Here is an 18,527-nt window from a genome sequence, read left to right on the forward strand (position 1 = left end):
GTTTAAGCCAGATTCTTAGCTTTACTGCATAGTAACTGTGCAGTAGTGAATATCCATCCCTTTCTCAAGTATCTAGCTGCAGCTCGGAAGTGTTGTAAACAAATACTATTTAGCCCACAGGTGGAGCCAGCACATACCTACTGTATAAATACGCAACCGGACGGCTTCAGTCCGGCTTCTGCTGGCACAAGCCAGGGTGCTGGTGACAGAGAGGCCAATGTGTCCAGGAAGCGTTGCACAACGCCTCTGCAGACTCTCTCCTGAAGGCATCAGTGATGGATGGCTCCATTGTCTGGGAATGGGGCATGGCCAGCACAGCTGGCACGGGGGCTGGCTTGCTGCATCCCCCAGCAGGCAGGCAGGACTCTGCTGGCCTTAAATAAGCCAGCAGAACTTCTCTTGCAGTAGCAAGGCCTCATCACCCCACAAGAGAAAACGCAACAGCCCCATAAAGGTTTGCAATGCTCTTCTACATGGTGACCCTAACTGGCGTCCCACCCAAGAGGGACTTTGAACGCAAGTGTATGTGCACTGAGGGCCCCAGACCCTTCCAGCTAACCCTTATCTTCTTCAGAACACAACTGCAAGCTTTGTGGGCCTCTGACTTGGCACTTCCCTGCTTTCTCTTGCAGCCCAAGCAAGGCTCACTGGGGTGCTACTGCATGCAGAGCCCAGCTTGGCAGCCTCCAAATGGAGCCTAAGCTTGGTGCAGCAGAAGGGAGGGTCTGCCAAAAATTTCAGATTGATCTTGAATTTCCCTGTCCCAACCCTGCTAATCCTAATGAAGAGCTGGCACAATGCCACAGGAACTAAGGAAGTAACAAAAGGCTTTTTGGTTTGCTTTACTTCAGACAAAATACTTCTGGTATCCTCTGCATTTTCTTTTTTAATTAACACTACACATGTTCTCCTTTTCATCTGAAAAATCAGAGGAGCATTTGCAGGTAGTCTGAGTGAGATCTTCTCTAAGAAGCCCCAATTTACAGCAATCCTTAGGGTCAATCTCTAAACCCCTAACTGTGGTGGCATGAATGGCGCCACTATAATCATGCTGTTTCCAGTTACTCAGATCGGGAGTAGGCACTGAATTATTTCAGGAAGGATATGTTTGGATTAGACACTGGGTTCTGGAGGGACAGTTAATTATTTGTCCCATCAAACTGTTTTAGGTCCTCACAGATGGCTATTTGGGGTTCCAGGAATACCCGACTGTACTGTTAATTTTTACAATGGGGGCAGTTACAAGTCAGGAGAACCTGACTGTTATGGTTAGTGAAAATAATAGATTTGTGCTGATAAAACACTACTCAGCATGTTTTTTGCTTTCTAGACTTAACCACCAATGTACTTAATAACAGGACTTGAGCAAACTATACTGTGTGAATCAAACACATAAAAGTATAAATATTCCTTTTTTTAGAAAGTAAGTCTTAAAAAGTGCATTATAATCAACTACCATGGTAAAAGGCAAAATACCCAGCATTACCACACATGCAACGGGCGTAATGTGCTTTATTATACCCTTAGCTTGAAACTGGGTAAATAAAAATCAAATGACCAAAGTACACTCTGCCCCATAGATTAGGGCACTGAGGACAGGAGGCCTTGGAGAATTAGATCTGAAAGTCTTTGTCTTCCTGATAACACTCTGCTAAAGGTGGGTACGTCTAGGAGAGTGAGGAAGCTGTGCTGGCATAACTGCTTCTGACAGCTCGCTACTCTGACCTGTGCCTATATTTTGCGGGTTATGGATGCTGGAAGAAAAAGGTTTTATGGAAAGTCTCCTACCAGCAGCACCTGCAGTTTATCTTCACAGTACTAGAAAATATATGCAGTTGGAAAATAAAAGGTACTTGCTCATTTTTAACAAAATAGTTTACTATATAGCCAGCAAGGTTGTAATAGGACAAAACAGAAAAACACACTGTGTTGTAGCCATCTCTGGCTTTTCCATTGCCTGCTGGGGAGAGCTCTGCTGACAGCCCAGCCCTTGCTTGGCTACACACACCTAATTGTGGCGGAAAGATCAAACTTAACACAAGCCTGCATCTTGTATAGGTCTGTGTGTAAGGAGCCCCAGCCTTTTGCTAGAAATGCAAAACGCCATTCTTCTCTTCATTAAGATTAGAATTATGTAGCATTTTTCAGTCAAAAATCTTGTTTCAAACATTTTGACTGAGTGACATCAAAGTATTGCTTAAATAAAGTCTACTTTTCTGAGACATTTGCCTGGGGAAGGGGGAAATATTCTGACAAAGTTCAAGCAGTCATTTCGGCATTTTTCATGAAAGAGCAAAATCTGGCAGCTTTTATTCAGAGTAACTTTTGCCCTTCAAATTCTTCCTTTCTATTTTCCTTTAAAGTGTTATGTTGCTCTAAACTGCTACAAACCTTTTTTTTTTTTTCCTATTTTAACTGAAAATAACAATTTTAAAAGCACCAACGTATTTTTTTCTTTCAATATTTCAAAAATGTCAGCAACCTCTTAAACTTAGCTCAAGCACTTACATAGTTCTGGGCTGTACCACCCAAGTACCAGAGGCTCACAGCCATCTACCTACCTATGAACTTTGCGGTCACAATTACAAAGGGCAGTACTGATGGGAAGGAATGAAATGTAACACAGTTTTATAAAGGGAACTGGATGTGAATCTTTCATATCTCAAAATCCAATACAGCTCACAGTTTTTATTGCATGTGGGAGTAATTTCATCTATGGAATTAGCAGCTTGGTCAGTAAGTCTGATAAAAGCCATAAAGTACCTTTGAATATACTCTGGCTGGAGTCTTCTCAGCACAAAGAGTGCACGTTACAGCTGATGGCCAAAGGAACACACATTTATGTGGGAACTCATCCTTAGTTTTGGTCCATCTCACCATATTTTGTTCCATTCTCTCCAGAAGGAATGGATCAAAGCCTTTCTCATCATTCAAACACCCCAGGAAAAGGTGTCAGCAAGACTATTCCCCCTCACTTTTCCGACACTCTTGAATCCAAGAAATTTACAACCTACCTCAGTCTGGGAACCAGACTGGACTCAAATGAATCCCAAATAGAGCAATATGGCATTCTGAAGCCTGATCTCATCTAAACCAGGGGATAGCAGCAGGAATATTACTCCAAGTCAGCAATGCTTCCCCAGTGCTAATCAGACCATTAAAAGCCATAAGCAGTTTGTTCTGTGCCGATGGACAAAGACAACCACAGAAATGAATGAAACCCAGGGCAAAATTAGAGATTAAAAGTAATAATACTCCTTTCAGCAAACCACAGTCTGAATGCATGATAAGTGGCTAAAAGACAAAATCACTGCAAGATCTAGAGACAATAAAATGTCTCCTGACTAAATGAAACGTAAATTAAACCAGGTCTGGTAAAAAAGCATTTCCTTCATGGGGCTGTACTTGCTGTCACTGGCAAATCCAAACCCCTCTGCTGCCAACAAGGGCTGCTGCAGTTGACCCTCCCTCATCTCACTTCAGGAAAACACACACACTTGAAGTCAAGAGTTGGAGGGAAATGAAGAAAAACCCAAACACAGCATACTTGCTAGGAAAGATTATCATGTAGGCTCTCTCCCCAAATGAGTAGATGGTTTCCAGCTAGCCAGGGTCAGGGACTGCCCATGCAGTTTCCTGCCTGCTTGCCTTTGTAGCTTATCTAGATCTCATCAAGATACGTAGTCTGAAAAAATTAGAATGGCTAAGTGGAGAAATTAGGGTAACCAACTACAAAGGAGCCTTGTTTTGCACTTGCACAGAGAACCTGGGGAATGTGAGCCCATGGCTCACCTGCAGTGGTGCCAGCCCTCTCCTGGGGCTGTGGCACAGCTCACCTGCACAGGTCAGGTCAGGTCTCCTAACACCGCCGTGCACGCCCAGCCACCAAGCTGTGCCAAGCTCTACCCAAAACACTGGGAAACAGCTCAGCTGCTTTGAAAATGCCCCTGCCATCAGTTTACCAACCTGCCTGCCTTAACTGTGGTGTTCATGTCTGCCGGCAGTCCAGCTCCGAGCTGGGTACAGCCAGGGCTGAGAGGGCAGCCAACCCGGCCCCAGCCCCAGGCCGTGGGGTGCCACCTGCGTGCCACCAGCCTCACCAGGCAGCAGGGAGCTCCTACCAGAGCCTGGCATGGCCCCTGCACACTCCTGTGGGGATGTGGTGAGCCAGGCACTGGGACTGCGACGGCCCTGGCACCACTCCTGCCTCCCACCATGCTCTCAGCACTCAGAGGGGTTGCACACATGCAACGTGCAGCCACGTGTGCTGTGTAGCTCCACGCAGACGCTGGCTCTTGCGATGCCGTGCATGGGAGCAAAGCAAAAATCCAACCAGGAACGTATGTATAAGCTACCATATGGAAAGGGCATTCTCAAATTAAACCCTGAAAACCAGATGAGATCTGAGCAAAGGACAGTTTCACTTAAAGGAAATCTCTGAGGTCAACCAGCAATTAACTGAAAGGTTCTGATTGAATACACTATTGACTGCTCTCACATCAGACAGCTTCCTGTTTATTATACCTTATGGGCTGTCTAGGTGCCAAGACATTAAACTGTCAATAATCTATTAATACTAAACAGCTCCTCCTTCCTTACTCCTCCATGCACATACTCTTAGGCTACAAAAGTGCACAAAAAAAAAAGATGCAGATTTTTGAAGTGAGATGGGAATGAGGCTTTTTAGGATATTTCTTTGCTTGGTTCCAGCTTCAATGTACAGCAACATTCATAAACAATATAACGTGCAGCCTATAGCTACATGGAAAAAATTGTGTTAAAAAAGATCAGACATGATTGAGACCATATACTGAAATCTGGCTTTCTTTTCCAAGCCATCTTTAAACAGTCTAAGTTAAATTTAATTAACAATTTACAACAAGGAGAGAGAAGTTATTTGAAGAGAGGCCTACAGGTCCTTAACATTCAGTGTCTGGGAAACAGTTGTATATAAAGAAAAAAAAAAAGTTTTAATGAATTTAATAGAGAAAAGCACTTTAATTAAATGCTGTCAAAGAGGATTGTATTAATGACTGCACACAAAGGAATTTAAAGCAAGCCAAGTATATTTAGCAAATAGGAAGTAGGCTTTCAGAGGCTGCAACTATTTATGTTTCTGCCATTGCAATGCATCTAGATCACATTGCCAATTGAAAGCAGTTATGCTATTAGATATGATTTTATTTATTATGGATTATTAAAATTTCAAACACTGCAGGGAATACATTTATCTCACTCCTATAATGAAATAACGAAGATATTTCCTGCTTGTTGAGTACAAGGAAAAAATAGACGAGGAAATAAATAATAAATAATAATAGTAACTTAGCACTTAACTAGTGAAGTGTTGTCCAGACAGATCTTTTTATGAATTTTAGTGTGTCTCTTTCTTTCTGCTACAACTGGATGGATTTGCAGTTGCCACCACAATCCTTCTCAGCACAGCACAGAATAGAGTGAGCTATTCCTCCTCGCAGGCACAAACCTATTGTATCCAGTAGTAGTATACTTCTGCAGTCTCTTGCATGTTTCAAGTCTAAAAATTACTAAAACCCCAAAAAGTAAAAAAGAAAACTGGGTCGCCAAGCTTTTTGCAAGCAAGATTGAGGAGACCAGGGTTTTCCAAACCTAACCAAGAGATTTAGCCACATCATTCTGCTAAAAACCTGTACAAACTATAGATCTGCATTAAGCTTTTTTTTGCAGAATGTGCTTTCTTTCCTCGACACCCATGTGATGGGATTTGTCCTCTCTGTCCATGTGCCTTGGATCACATGGGCATGGTCTAATTAAAGAATAACCCAAACCATAAATTTGAGAAAAAGCAACCAGGAATTTCAAGGATGTCAACATTATTTTGCTCTATGACAGTACAAACAGCATAAAACTAAAATTGGTCCGAACTGGAAACCGAGGAATGTTTTTTGACATGAAGTTAATGAGATGGCTGGGTCTATACTAGCCAGGGTAAGTTCTGTGATTTACCACATCCTTTTTGCCATATGTACTGATAGGAGGTTTATGATTTTACATGTTTCAAACTTCCGAATGCTCCATGAGAGGCACCTTATATGTGCTTGTACTCACTGGTTTCTGGACACCGAGACCTTTTGAAATTAGGTACTGCAATTTGAGTTGGTCCTAAATTACTGGCCCGTGGCTTTAAAATGTATTTATTTGTATTTAAGCACACATTTTTTTATGTTCTAATTCAAAACATGAAGAAGTGAGCAGAACTGGAGAAAAAGACACTGGAAAGGAGGCATAAGGGGGCACCTACTTCCTTTCATGTGAGTAGCATCATAAATAGAGAAATTAAATTTTCTAAATACATTATCTGATTTTTGTTTAAGACTTTTATTAAAGTCATGTGTGATGTGTGTTCAGAATGTAGCCTTTGTTGTTCCACAGCTAGGGATCTTGCAAACAGCTTCGCTTTGTCTGTGCCAAGATATTTTGGAATATTCTTTGAAACACTGTAAGCATAGATGACTGTGAGAAAAAATATGTGCTACTGTACTTCTGGATACTTGATGTGTGAGAATAGTGCATACACACAGAAACATTTCCTGTTTCAATCTGTAATTCCTATAAAAGTCCATACAAACATGGAACAACATACATACACAGAGAGGAGAGGAGAGGAGAGGAGAGGAGAGGAGAGGAGAGGAGAGGAGAGGAGAGGAGAGGAGAGGAGAGGAGAGGAGAGGAGAGGAGAGGAGAGGAGAGGAGAGGAGAGGAGAGGAGAGGAGAGGAGAGGAGAGGAGAGGAGAGGAGAGGAGAGGAGAGGAGAGGAGAGGAGAGGAGAGGAGAGGAGAGGAGAGGAGAGGAGAGGAGAGGAGAGGAGAGGAGAGGAGAGGAGAGGAGAGGAGAGGAGAGGAGAGGAGAGGAGAGGAGAGGAGAGGAGAGGAGAGGAGAGGAGAGGAGAGGAGAGGAGAGGAGAGGAGAGGAGAGGAGAGGAGAGGAGAGGAGAGGAGAGGAGAGGAGAGGAGAGGAGAGGAGAGGAGAGGAGAGGAGAGGAGAGGAGAGGAGAGGAGAGGAGAGGAGAGGAGAGGAGAGGAGAGGAGAGGAGAGGAGAGGAGAGGAGAGGAGAGGAGAGGAGAGGAGAGGAGAGGAGAGGAGAGGAGAGGAGAGGAGAGGAGAGGAGAGGAGAGGAGAGGAGAGGAGAGGAGAGGAGAGGAGAGGAGAGGAGAGGAGAGGAGAGGAGAGGAGAGGAGAGGAGAGGAGAGGAGAGGAGAGGAGAGGAGAGGAGAGGAGAGGAGAGGAGAGGAGAGGAGAGGAGAGGAGAGGAGAGGAGAGGAGAGGAGAGGAGAGGAGAGGAGAGGAGAGGAGAGGAGAGGAGAGGAGAGGAGAGGAGAGGAGAGGAGAGGAGAGGAGAGGAGAGGAGAGGAGAGGAGAGGAGAGGAGAGGAGAGGAGAGGAGAGGAGAGGAGAGGAGAGGAGAGGAGAGGAGAGGAGAGGAGAGGAGAGGAGAGGAGAGGAGAGGAGAGGAGAGGAGAGGAGAGGAGAGGAGAGGAGAGGAGAGGAGAGGAGAGGAGAGGAGAGGAGAGGAGAGGAGAGGAGAGGAGAGGAGAGGAGAGGAGAGGAGAGGAGAGGAGAGGAGAGGAGAGGAGAGGAGAGGAGAGGAGAGGAGAGGAGACATCTGCACCAACAAACTTCTGAAAAGACTGGCCCAGGGCAGGGAGACCAAGCATCTATTTCCTTCTCTGTCACAGCCTAACTCCCAGCACTGCCCAGAAGCTGCACAGTTTCCTAGGGGGATGCTGTGCAACATGGGAGGAAGAGCAGCTTGCTCACTCTCTGAGATCTTTGGGGGACAAACAGTGCAATGTACTGTGACAGCACAATACAATATTATTTCCCTCCCCATGTAATTTTTATAATTGCCTATCTGTACACAAAGGCCAGCTGCAATGATCTGGGGCTCTAACTTTATTCTAAGGCTTCTGTATGGAGCATGAGAATAAAACGCTGCCTACAACCAATAGCCTATAAACACACAGCTCTAAAGCCTGACATTACCATTTATATACAAATGCGAGGAACAGAGAACATTCAGGGAACGCTAAAATGAAACAAAAAAGAGCAATGTTTTTAACTGCAAAATTTTCCAACATAAGTGGAATGGAGGCTCATCCAGCCTCAAGATTTGCCTGCTGACAGCCAGCACAAGCTTCAAAGGTTACGTGAATTTAAAGAGCTTTATTTAGTAATCTTGCTCTGGATGTTTGCTCATCCTCAACCTACCATGACTCTTTACAACACTGGCAGCTTAGCATTTATAACAAGGCCAGCACTGGAAGAAACAAGGGCTAAATCTGATCAAATTGTGTGTGAAAGGCAAAAGGGTGAGACGGCAGGGGCCAGAGCAACAGTGATGTAATTTGCTAAAAAGACGACCTGTCAGAGCAACATCAATGTAAAACCACCACCCTGCTGATTCCTGCCAAGTCTCCACAGTACTAAATCCACACATTCAGATTTGAAACGGATTTCTGCCTTGAGCAACCCTCTGCAGGAGCTAGGGGAGCAGGAACAGAACTACTCCGGGGCAGCCCTGCACAAACGCCAGCCAGGCAGACAGCTCCCTCCTTCCCGAGTCCCACCTCACTCCTGTCCCTGCTCTCAGTTGATCCTGCACCAAATGAAAGCTGTCTGGGAGCAGGTGGCACAGAGGTGGCCTCACAGCTCCAGGAGTCTGAACAAATACCAAAAGCTGCACAGTCTTTTAATATACTGATGACTGCTATGCAGAAGACAACTTTGGCAGAATAAAAATTGCCACCTCAGAAAAAAACAACAACTACAAAAAACACTACGTAGTTGATCTCCCATTTCTAGGATTAAATAGAATAATAAACTAAATTAATTTCAGAGCAGAAGCAGTATTGCTTTAATTTGAAAGCAGTCCTCACTATCATTATAAGGGGAATCACAGGCTTAAAGTTAATCAGCAGCACTTTTCAGCCACATTAGATATCCACACTAAACAGAAACAGCTGAAAATGCGCAGTAGGTAGTTTTGGCTACAGCAGTCAAAGCTTGGTGGCTTTCCACTGCAATTGGAATAACTATCAATCATAAGAAACTCTGTTGAATACCTCAGAGCCTAATATAAGGGGTTCATTGTCATACACATGTTCCTGTTGCCTTTGTCAACACTTGTGCAAGGCTCCTGAGCTACCACAGCCTGTCAAGAAAATGGTGGGCACCAGAAGGTGCAACTAGCAGGTGTGCATTGGGATGGAAAAGCAGAGCATGAAGCCCCAGCTTTTGCTACCAAACACTGCATATCTGACTCCTGGACATGGGTACTGGAGCCATACAAGAGAGCAGTCCAGAGACAGCAGACATTGGAAAGGTTTACACATACTGCTTTCTGCTGGGAGGTGGCCACATCTTCTAAATGGCCCAATGCATCTACTCAGCTTAGACGGTAAGCACCGAGTCAAACAGAGAGCTAAGCATGGTTTGGGAAATTAGCTTTTGCCTGAGTTTCACAGACAACCCGGTCATGTCTTCCAGTGTATGAAATCTACTGCTGTAGTACACACAACCATGGTGAAAACTCACTGCGTGTATCATCCTATAGATTATTAAACCCACTATGTTCCTCTGTGGAATAACACAGCTTTGTTTCACTCGTCATCCGTGACTGCCCAAGTATTATTAATTAATATTATTTTTTAAGAAAATAAATGTTAAGCCTCAGTGTTTTCCCCATCTGCATGCTATGTATTCTACGACCCATGAACTCTAAGATGTTGTTTAGAATAAGATATTTCATTAGGAAGCACCACTGTGGTGTTCATTCCCTTTTTTATTACTTCTAGAAAGAGAATATGAAATTAGTTTCATTGGATTGCCATCGTCACTTGCCTTGACCCATTTTTACTAAGGATCTGTGTTCTACTGTTTTGTATTTCATTGTCATTTCTAAAATATTTGTTCCCTTCCATCCCTCACAAAATGACAAAATTAGTCTTTCATTTACTTCTGCGGTGTGTTATTTTCCGCATATTTAAAGAAAGACCACAATGTTTGCAGTGAACACACAATACAAAAGACCTATCCTGCAGCTTTCTGCTATGCCTTCTTTTATTTACTAATGTTCCCTCATGATTTATGATCTGAACTATTATGAATTGCCGGATTTGTCTAAAATTTTTTTTCCTCTTCTGAGGGAAAAAAAAAAAAAGAAGGTGGAGGGATGTCATTTTTAAAGAGTTTCAAAAGTAACAGAGTATCAGAAAGTATGGGCAAACCATTCCTGTTTCTTTAAAGTCAACATTTGATTCCTTTTAAATCAATACGTACCTACGAGCTTCTATCTGACCATTTATGCAGCAAATGAAACGCAACGTTTCCCTGCTTTCCGAATAGTAGGTACTTTGAGACATGGGGTCTCATTACTCCGGAGAAATGGCTTACCCACCTTAACACTCCAGAGACAACATCTTGATTCATCATTTTCCCAGCTGAGTCAGGTTTCTCTGTCCCAGCAATTAACAATGAATTAGCACTATATTAAAGTGCCAGGCAAGATGGTTATTATCCGGGGTGGTCACCTTGGACACAGCAGACGAGTACTGGGAGAAGGGAGGGAAATTAGATTTACTGTGTCCCAGCATGTCTGTAACAAACACCAAAATCCCTTGGCTAGCAGCAGGAAGGGGTCTGCAGGCACCTCGCAGTGCTAACACACCAGAAAGGTTCAATGCCAGCAAATAGCCTGGAAACAATGGGATTTAGCAAGGGATGGAAAGTACAACAGGGTAACTAACCCTTGCCTTTGCAGAGCAGGAAACTAAACACAGAAGTGTAAGGACTGCTTGCTGCAAAGGAACTGCTTTACACGCAGTCTGTCTGGCAGAGCGGCATAAGAAGAGCCAGGCCAGATAGAAGTTCAGCCAGGATCCCACATGTGACGGTGGGAACAGGACAAAAATATAAAAAAGCTTTCCAGAATACCCTCCCATCCTCTAGAAACCCACAACTTGAGCATTCTGTAAATCAAAGGTGGACTCCTCATGCTATTGAGCTAGGCACAAGCTTGCAGGTCTCCTTAGTCCCATAGCAGCACTTGGTGATTACAACACACTGAACAGAACAGGAAAGAGAACCAGCTACTTAGTGCACACCTGAATGTCCTTAAAAGCCAAGCGCATGGCTGTGGCGAGCTACGCCTGTGTGCACAGCAACATGTAGGTGTAGGCTGGATGCTTTGCAACCGGCATGCGAAGGAAAATCCGTGCCCCAGCACATCCACATGGTCACACCCGATGCTGCCAGTAAATACAGCCATGTCACAGAGCTCCACAGGGCTCAGCTTTTATGACTCTTCAGCACAATAACAAATAAATCAAGTGTGCAGGGAAGAATTCCTTGTGCACTGAGCTTCCACTATAGATATTTTTCATTTCAGAAACAGGAAAATAAATATTTAATTAAATGGCTTAATATATGGCTGACAGGAAAAATCTAATGGAAGACAAAATATATATATATATGTTTCTTTGTAAAGCACCAAGCCTAAAACTAAACAGGGCAAGCGATACAGAGCAGAGGGCAAGAACCTGCCACACCAGAAACAACAATCCTTTAAACACCAAGATCCACGTTCAGTCCAGCTGATCCTCTGCAGCAGTACAATAACTGCCCTGCTGCACACACCTTGCCTCTACAGTACAGAAACCATACCCGGCTTTGGGGTGATTCCCTCACTGAAGGTATACCCAAGCCCAAAATCAACACATGAACTACACAAAGCTCATCACAGTGAAATATTTGCCATTTCTAAGAGCCTGTATCTGGAAAAGTCTGGAGTTGATCTACTTGATATCTTTAGCCTGGCTATGCCTCTTGTGATGATAGCTGGGAGTTTCTTCCAAGTCCTTCAGCCTGACAGAGGGATGTTCCCAGCTTAGAGAGGGCTCAGTTGGGGTGGCAGGGAGCTCTGGAAGCAGCATGAGGCAGCCTGATTTCAGGCTCTCCCAGTCTCATAGTTTGAGGAGCACAAGATTCAAGCATCAGGTTCAAATTACAGCACACATGTCAAAACCTTCAGAACAGAGAGAAAGAAGAGGGTGGGCAGAGAGAGAAAGCAGAGGTAAGAGACTCCTGCCTGCTTCAGAAGTCCAGGACTACACCTGCTCTTATTTACGGTGCTGCTACTCGGGGCTTCTTCAAAGGATTGTCATCTTGACATCAAGGCTGCAGGTACGGGCTTCATTTACAGTGCATTTTTCACTAGCAAAGTCTGCAAAGCGAAGTAGGTCAGTGGCTGCAGCTCTTGGATGTTTCCATCCCCTGCTAAAATGCAGCCAGGCACCACAGCAGACGTTCTGCACCCGCCACTGCTTTGAGAAGGAAATTAGAGTTGCTTTCCCACTTGACACTACAGAGGGAATTTTAGACAGGCAGAATGTAATTACTCAGCCTGGAGTTTGGCCAGGAGTTGAGCCCAAGACCCCTACTCTTATGCAAAGTGTCACAAAATCTCCAGTGACTCTAAGTGTGAGGACCTCAGTTTTACGTCTCTTGCTGCTGTCATTGATTCTTCATGGCTAATTACCTAATAGTGACCCTTGCACCAAAGCCAAAAAACAAACCTTGCTGCCCAAAACAATCCAAGTCCCAGAGACTGAAAATTACACAAAAGTTGCTCGGTGCGGGGTATCATTTGACAGTAGGGAGCAGGTGGAGAGCAAGCCTCCTGTGTCTTGCACTGGTAGCATTCCTTGCAGAAGCCTACTGGGGTTTTTGGATGGGCAAACATAGCTCTAAAATGCAGCACCCCCAAAACACAAGCCTACTGTATCAACTGTATATCAGGGTCTCTAGAGTTTTGATGTATGTAGTTGCCAGCTGGTTCCATTTATTTTTCTTCATTTTTCATATTTTGACTGTAATAAATAATTAATCCATGGCTTTGTAACTTGCTGACAAATACAAATGCATCACATTCCAACGCAGTGTAATGTGTCACTCAGAAGAGCCGACCTGCACTGCACAGAAAAGTGATGTGCAGAAGACTTTGGAAAGTAGGCTAATCATCAAGGTCACCAACAAGAGCTCAAGGAAACTTTTTCTTCAAACTGTCCCTTAGAGGATAATCCTACTTGGTGTGGGCACCAGAACTGGGTTAATTTGTTCAAAATCTACACAAATCTAGTCATCTTCCCACATGTTAGCTCAACCCTTTACCCTTTTGTAGCTTCTTGCCTCCAAGATCTCACAAACTTTTGGGAACATAGAAGCCAAAACTTGCAACATTAATTACTTAACAACACTTCGTCTATTTTACCACTCTGATGATCTGAACCCCAAGAACCACATTTTTTTCTTCCAGGCAAAGACAGAATGGAGAGCAAGGAGGAAGTCAGTAGCAGAAGAGACAAAGGAGACTGAACGAGGCAATAATTAATCTGGGTGAGAAAAAAGTGTTTCAGAAGGGGCAGGGCTACAAGACAGAACCCCACCACCACCACCACCTTTGGAAAAAGGTGATTAGATTGTTGGCAGCAGTACTAGCAGCAGCAGAACAAGAGCAGAGACAAAGAAAAGAGGCTGAATGCCAAGGTTCACAGCAAGAGTAACAAAGCAGTGCAAGCTGTGATCAAACAACAATGTGGAGAGGGAAGGTGGGAGAAGGAACTGTGAGATTATCAGAGAGAAACACAGTATGGATGACTGAGAATGGCCATGCAATGGGATCAGGCAAGTGGCACTGAGGCACAGTGACAATTCAAGAGGATGTTGTGCCACAGAATGTGTCACCTCAGATTTTTGGATTGAACACACATATCCCCTCTCAGTTGTCCAACCTCTGCCCCTGGAGTTCTCTTGAGCTTCATGAACTGTCACACATTCATCCTCCCTCCATCCATCCTCCCTCCTCACTGTTGTCATTTATCAACCTTTTGTCCTCCTTCCACAGTAGCTGTTCTGTATGTAATGCCAAATCTGTGCTCTTCCGTAACACTCCCTTACTTTCTGCCCCATTCTCTGAAGTACCACCAAAGAATACTGGTAACCTAAATAATAGCTACATAAAACAAGCAGAAGAATAAAAAGCTTCTTCATAACTTCTAGCCACCATGCTGCTCCCAGAGCCAGCCCAAACAACCATCAACCTCTCTAGAAGGTTCCTCCCACTACTGGCCTGGTCTCTTCCTCTACTGTGTGCTGGTCTCACTTACTTCATGACACTTGCCATCAGCTGGAAGACCTTTGAGGTAGAATAGCACTGTTCATTTTTGTTAATTTTTAAAACAACGCCTAACAGAGAGACTTCAGATTAAGAGCTACTCCAGTGTTTGGTGCCATGACCAAAGTACAAGTAACACTTCACAATCTCTCTTTCCACCATGAAACCAGTAAACGTTTTAAATTACGGGATCACAAAAAATGCAGAGTGAAGAAAGGATCTCTTAAGTTTCCAAGACCAGCTCTCACTTCAGACCAGTGAGCCTCTCTTGACCACCATGACATGTTCAGTTTTGTGATATCCCTCAGTAGTTATTAGGGATGTGCATACAGCTGATACAGAAACTAGAGGAAATATGGCTGCTGTTGCCTGTTGGTCACAGTCAGAAAGCGGGCATTGGGGTGCTCATGTTCTGTGAGAAGGAACAGTTGATGAAACCCCACTCCTACTCTCCCTAACTGCACACTTCTCATGGTATTGCTGAGGAACATATTTGTACTCCTCCAAATGTTGGCAGCTTTAGGCAACTAAATTGTTTCAACCACAACACAACTACTGACACTAAGGGAGCTCCAAAATATCGCTACCACTGACCTTAATGTTGTTGCTGGCATAGACTGTCACATGTCCTTTCTTGAGCCACCAACATGACCATGCACACACTCTCAACACACATGCTGCAATGTACACACAGTGAGCTCAGGACTTGAGAACTGTGGCTTGCATGCAGTCCTACAGACAGATGAAAATCAGCATGTCCTAACTCGCACATCAGAGGGAAGCTGGAAAGAGTTGCTTCTCTCTACTCCTGACAGCTGTTACCCACAAGAACTCCTTGAGAGGATGTTAGCACTCTGACCTGCACGGGCTCAGGAGTGAGCTGGACAACATGCTGCATACGCTCGCTGTGATGATGTCTGGACTCCTCCTCATAGATCACATCCCTCTCATGCTGAGGAAGGTTCAAGAAGCGGCGAATGGTGCAGAGGTTCTCCCAGAGGGTGCGGTTTTCTGGACTTGGGTTTTCTTTCCAGCGAAGTAGCTCACAGAGCCAGCCCTGCAACAGGAGGGTCAGCAGAGTTAATTCACTGAGGAACCAGATGTGAGTGAAACGTCAGCTAGCCTTAAAGCTCTGTGCTGCAAGTTTTACTGTTCATCTCACACAGAAACCTCCCCTATCCTCAGCTGCCCTTTGGTCTTAACAAATGCAGGATACATTAAACTTTCTACAATGTAAAGAAACATTCAAAGAAACAACCAACAGAGTTTAACAGGAACTGGGAAGCACAGTATCTTGCCTGCTGTTGTAATATCACCTCACATACAAAATGCTCAAATATCTTTTTTTTTTTTTCCTATAAAACCCAGAGTTGAAATAAAGGTGCATCTCTACTTCTTCCATTTCAGAGTCCCCTTATGTCATCATCTGAGCATGAGCATGGGAGATGTAACCTCTAACACTTGGCTAACAATCCTCATGCAAAGGTTTGCAGCTGCAGGACCAGGAATTCAACCACCACTGAAAGTGTTTGAAAGAAGACATTATCAAGTAAAGCCCTTTGATCCACTGTTGCTATATGTGACTCCCCCACCTCTGAGCCCCACTAAAACTTGACAGCTTTAAATAATCAAATAATGGCCACTAAATATAGAAGATTCAGCCTCACAGGAAGGGAATCCTCTAGTATTAACAGGAAAGTAGCAAACAGGGCTCTCCAGAAGTTACTATATAAATCCAGAGAGAGGTAATTCTAAAGCCAGCTACCAATCCTAATAACTGAGCTTAATCCTGCTACATTACTTTATAGTTAACTTGAAATGCCATCAAAAAGTTAACACTGTACTCTCCAGAGGGGCTGAGAGCTCAGATCACGGCAGGAGGAAGCACCAGCACTTCAGGAAAAGGAAACCATCCTAAAAACAAAGCCAGGCAGAGAGCAAAATGGCAGCAGCAATAAGATGAGAACAGCCCCACATGTGCTGAGCGTGTGTGGAGGTGACCTGGGCTCCCCAGCAGTTACCCAGGGACAGGGGCTGTTGCTGCACCTGCGAGGGGGACGCAGCCAGCCCATCCTGCCTGCCAGCAGCCAGTGCTGCTTGGAGCTGGGGACAGCAATCCCTCTCCTGTGCCTGTGTGCAAGGAGACGCAATGCAAATGACAGAAAACGAGAAGATAATGCCGAGGATGCTGTCAACGCGCCTTACTGACTCCTGTCAAAATATTTTACCTAGTAGCTCTATAACCCATCATTTTCGAGCTGCAACTCAGCATTTTGACATCATTTTGACAGGCACCTTACAATACCTAAAAGATAACTTGATCAATGTTAAAATTGTACAGTACAAGAAGTAGCCAAAACTGTGTTTTTCCAAACACCGATGAGAGCAAGCTGAACAGACAGGTTCATTACAGGCTCATGCGGTGTTTTTTCAGTACTGCTTTTTTGTATCACAACTTGTAAGCCATTGACAACTTCTAACATGCACTATAAGCCCCATATATAATATCATAAGCCGTTGTTTGTCTCACTCTCCACTGTGTCTTCTGACCACCCCCCCAAAAAAGGCAAGATTTGATTATCTCCGCTGCATCAGCCAAGACAGCAACACCAGCTGTTCTCATTGTGCAGCCTCTTCCTCGCGGCCTACATGTTAATAACCTGATCATTCCATTTTCTCCTTCAACTGCCGGCTGCAACACAGCGAAGAGACAAAAACCCAGGCCCATCTGCAGCAGCTGTAGGCACTGAACTGTGAAGCCACTAGGGATTTATAAACTAATCTGTAACACAACACTGCCTTGTTTTTACAAGTGAGAGGCCACATTTGTGCAGACCTGATCTTTTCTTGCAATAAACTAGGAGGGCTGGGGGGATGGGGGGGACAAGGATGAAAACAAGATATCTAATCATTTACTTAGGGAAAAAAATCTATATTTTTCAAAGTATTTTGACTGCTATTTGGGTAATCTCTCAGCCAGGTGATGTCCGCAATTTAATTTGGTTTGACCATATCCCTTGCCCTCAGTTCTCCTCAATCCCCTTTCTCCACTCAGAAATTCCCCAAGACTTTTCTTTTAGAGAAGACAGGAAAAATCTCCCAGCTCCACTGTATGTTCTCAGGGGGTTCTCCATACAAAGGAAAAAAAATTAGAGATGGAAAATAAAACATCCGTGGAAAAAACAAGCTCCTGTTTCTCCCTGCTTTTCAGTGATCTGAGGAAGTCTCCAACCAAACCCTTTCAGACGTTTCAAGCAGGTATGTTTAACATCTCCCAAGGGATGCCGCAGCATGGAGACCAATCATTTAACAGCAAATAGAAACAACACCCCGCATCTGGTGGAGCTGAGCCCAGTACAGGGCAGGCCTGTGGGAGGACAGCTCCGGGTCTCTCCCGAGGGCTAAGGGGCACCTGGCTCTGGCAGAGCCCAGGGACAGTTCGGCCGGGCCACCTCTGCTTCCCAAAGCTGGCCCAGCTAGCCCAACAGCGACGGCTGCATTTTGATTTATCTGTCCCGTTATAATCAGCGCTCATTACAATCACTTAGAGAAACACTACAGACCTCATTATGGACTACGCACTCGCTGCCATTAGTCTTTAAGAAGGGTAGTGCTCAATTTGCCTGGCAACATGCGAGGTCCTGACCTTGGAGCTATTAGGGAAAAGATTAGACTGTAGTGTGACCATGTGTGCAGACATGAGCAAACCAAATTAATTTCTGGCAAAGGGAGGCACCAGGCAAAGACCCTGTCATCCTGAGGACACCTGAGAACTTCTCAATTCCCCAAAGGAGATAGGCTAATGGCACGTTTAAAGGAGCCTGGTTCTGAAGGTGAAGCACATCCACGGTATTTAGAGAGATATTAATCCAGTTTCCCTACAAAGTATTTGCTTGGCTGATCAGATTAAGGGATCTAGCCTTCAACAGCACACCCCCACCACAGCAGGCCCCAAGAAATCTGTGATACTTCACAGCCTCAGACATATTGCACCATGTGTACCCAGCTGCTACAATAATTAGCTTATGAATGTATCAGCTGGTTCTGTGATTTTTATAAATAATAACTAACCTACAGAGCAGAAAGATTTTCATGAGCCTAATATTAGCAAGAAATTGCAAGGTGCGCCTAACTCTGAATTGTCATTGTGCTAAATGCCCTGTCTCCTCTCACATTTTACGTGACTGGATCTCCCCCAATACCATTTATAAATATTTATTTTTGAATCAGCAATGGCAATGTTATTTGTGGCAGCTTTCTTCACAACAGCTATCATTCACTCACCCCCACACATACACACGCGTGCCCACCGTGTGCAT

The 18,527-nt window shown here is 44.4% G+C and overlaps 1 protein-coding gene across 1 annotated transcript in view; it reads right to left on the reverse strand.

The window, feature by feature from the left end:
• Window positions 1–18,527, reverse strand: part of SATB2 (SATB homeobox 2) — a 132,400-nt gene that overhangs the window by 11,070 nt on the left and 102,803 nt on the right. Inside the window, exon 11 of the mRNA XM_068686633.1 lies at window positions 15,068–15,265. Within this exon, the coding sequence (XP_068542734.1) occupies window positions 15,068–15,265 (198 nt within the window). The remainder of the gene's footprint in view (window positions 1–15,067; window positions 15,266–18,527) is intronic.

The sequence above is a fragment of the Anas acuta genome, chromosome 6 (genome assembly GCF_963932015.1).
Source record: "Anas acuta chromosome 6, bAnaAcu1.1, whole genome shotgun sequence".
Taxonomy (NCBI): domain Eukaryota; kingdom Metazoa; phylum Chordata; class Aves; order Anseriformes; family Anatidae; genus Anas; species Anas acuta.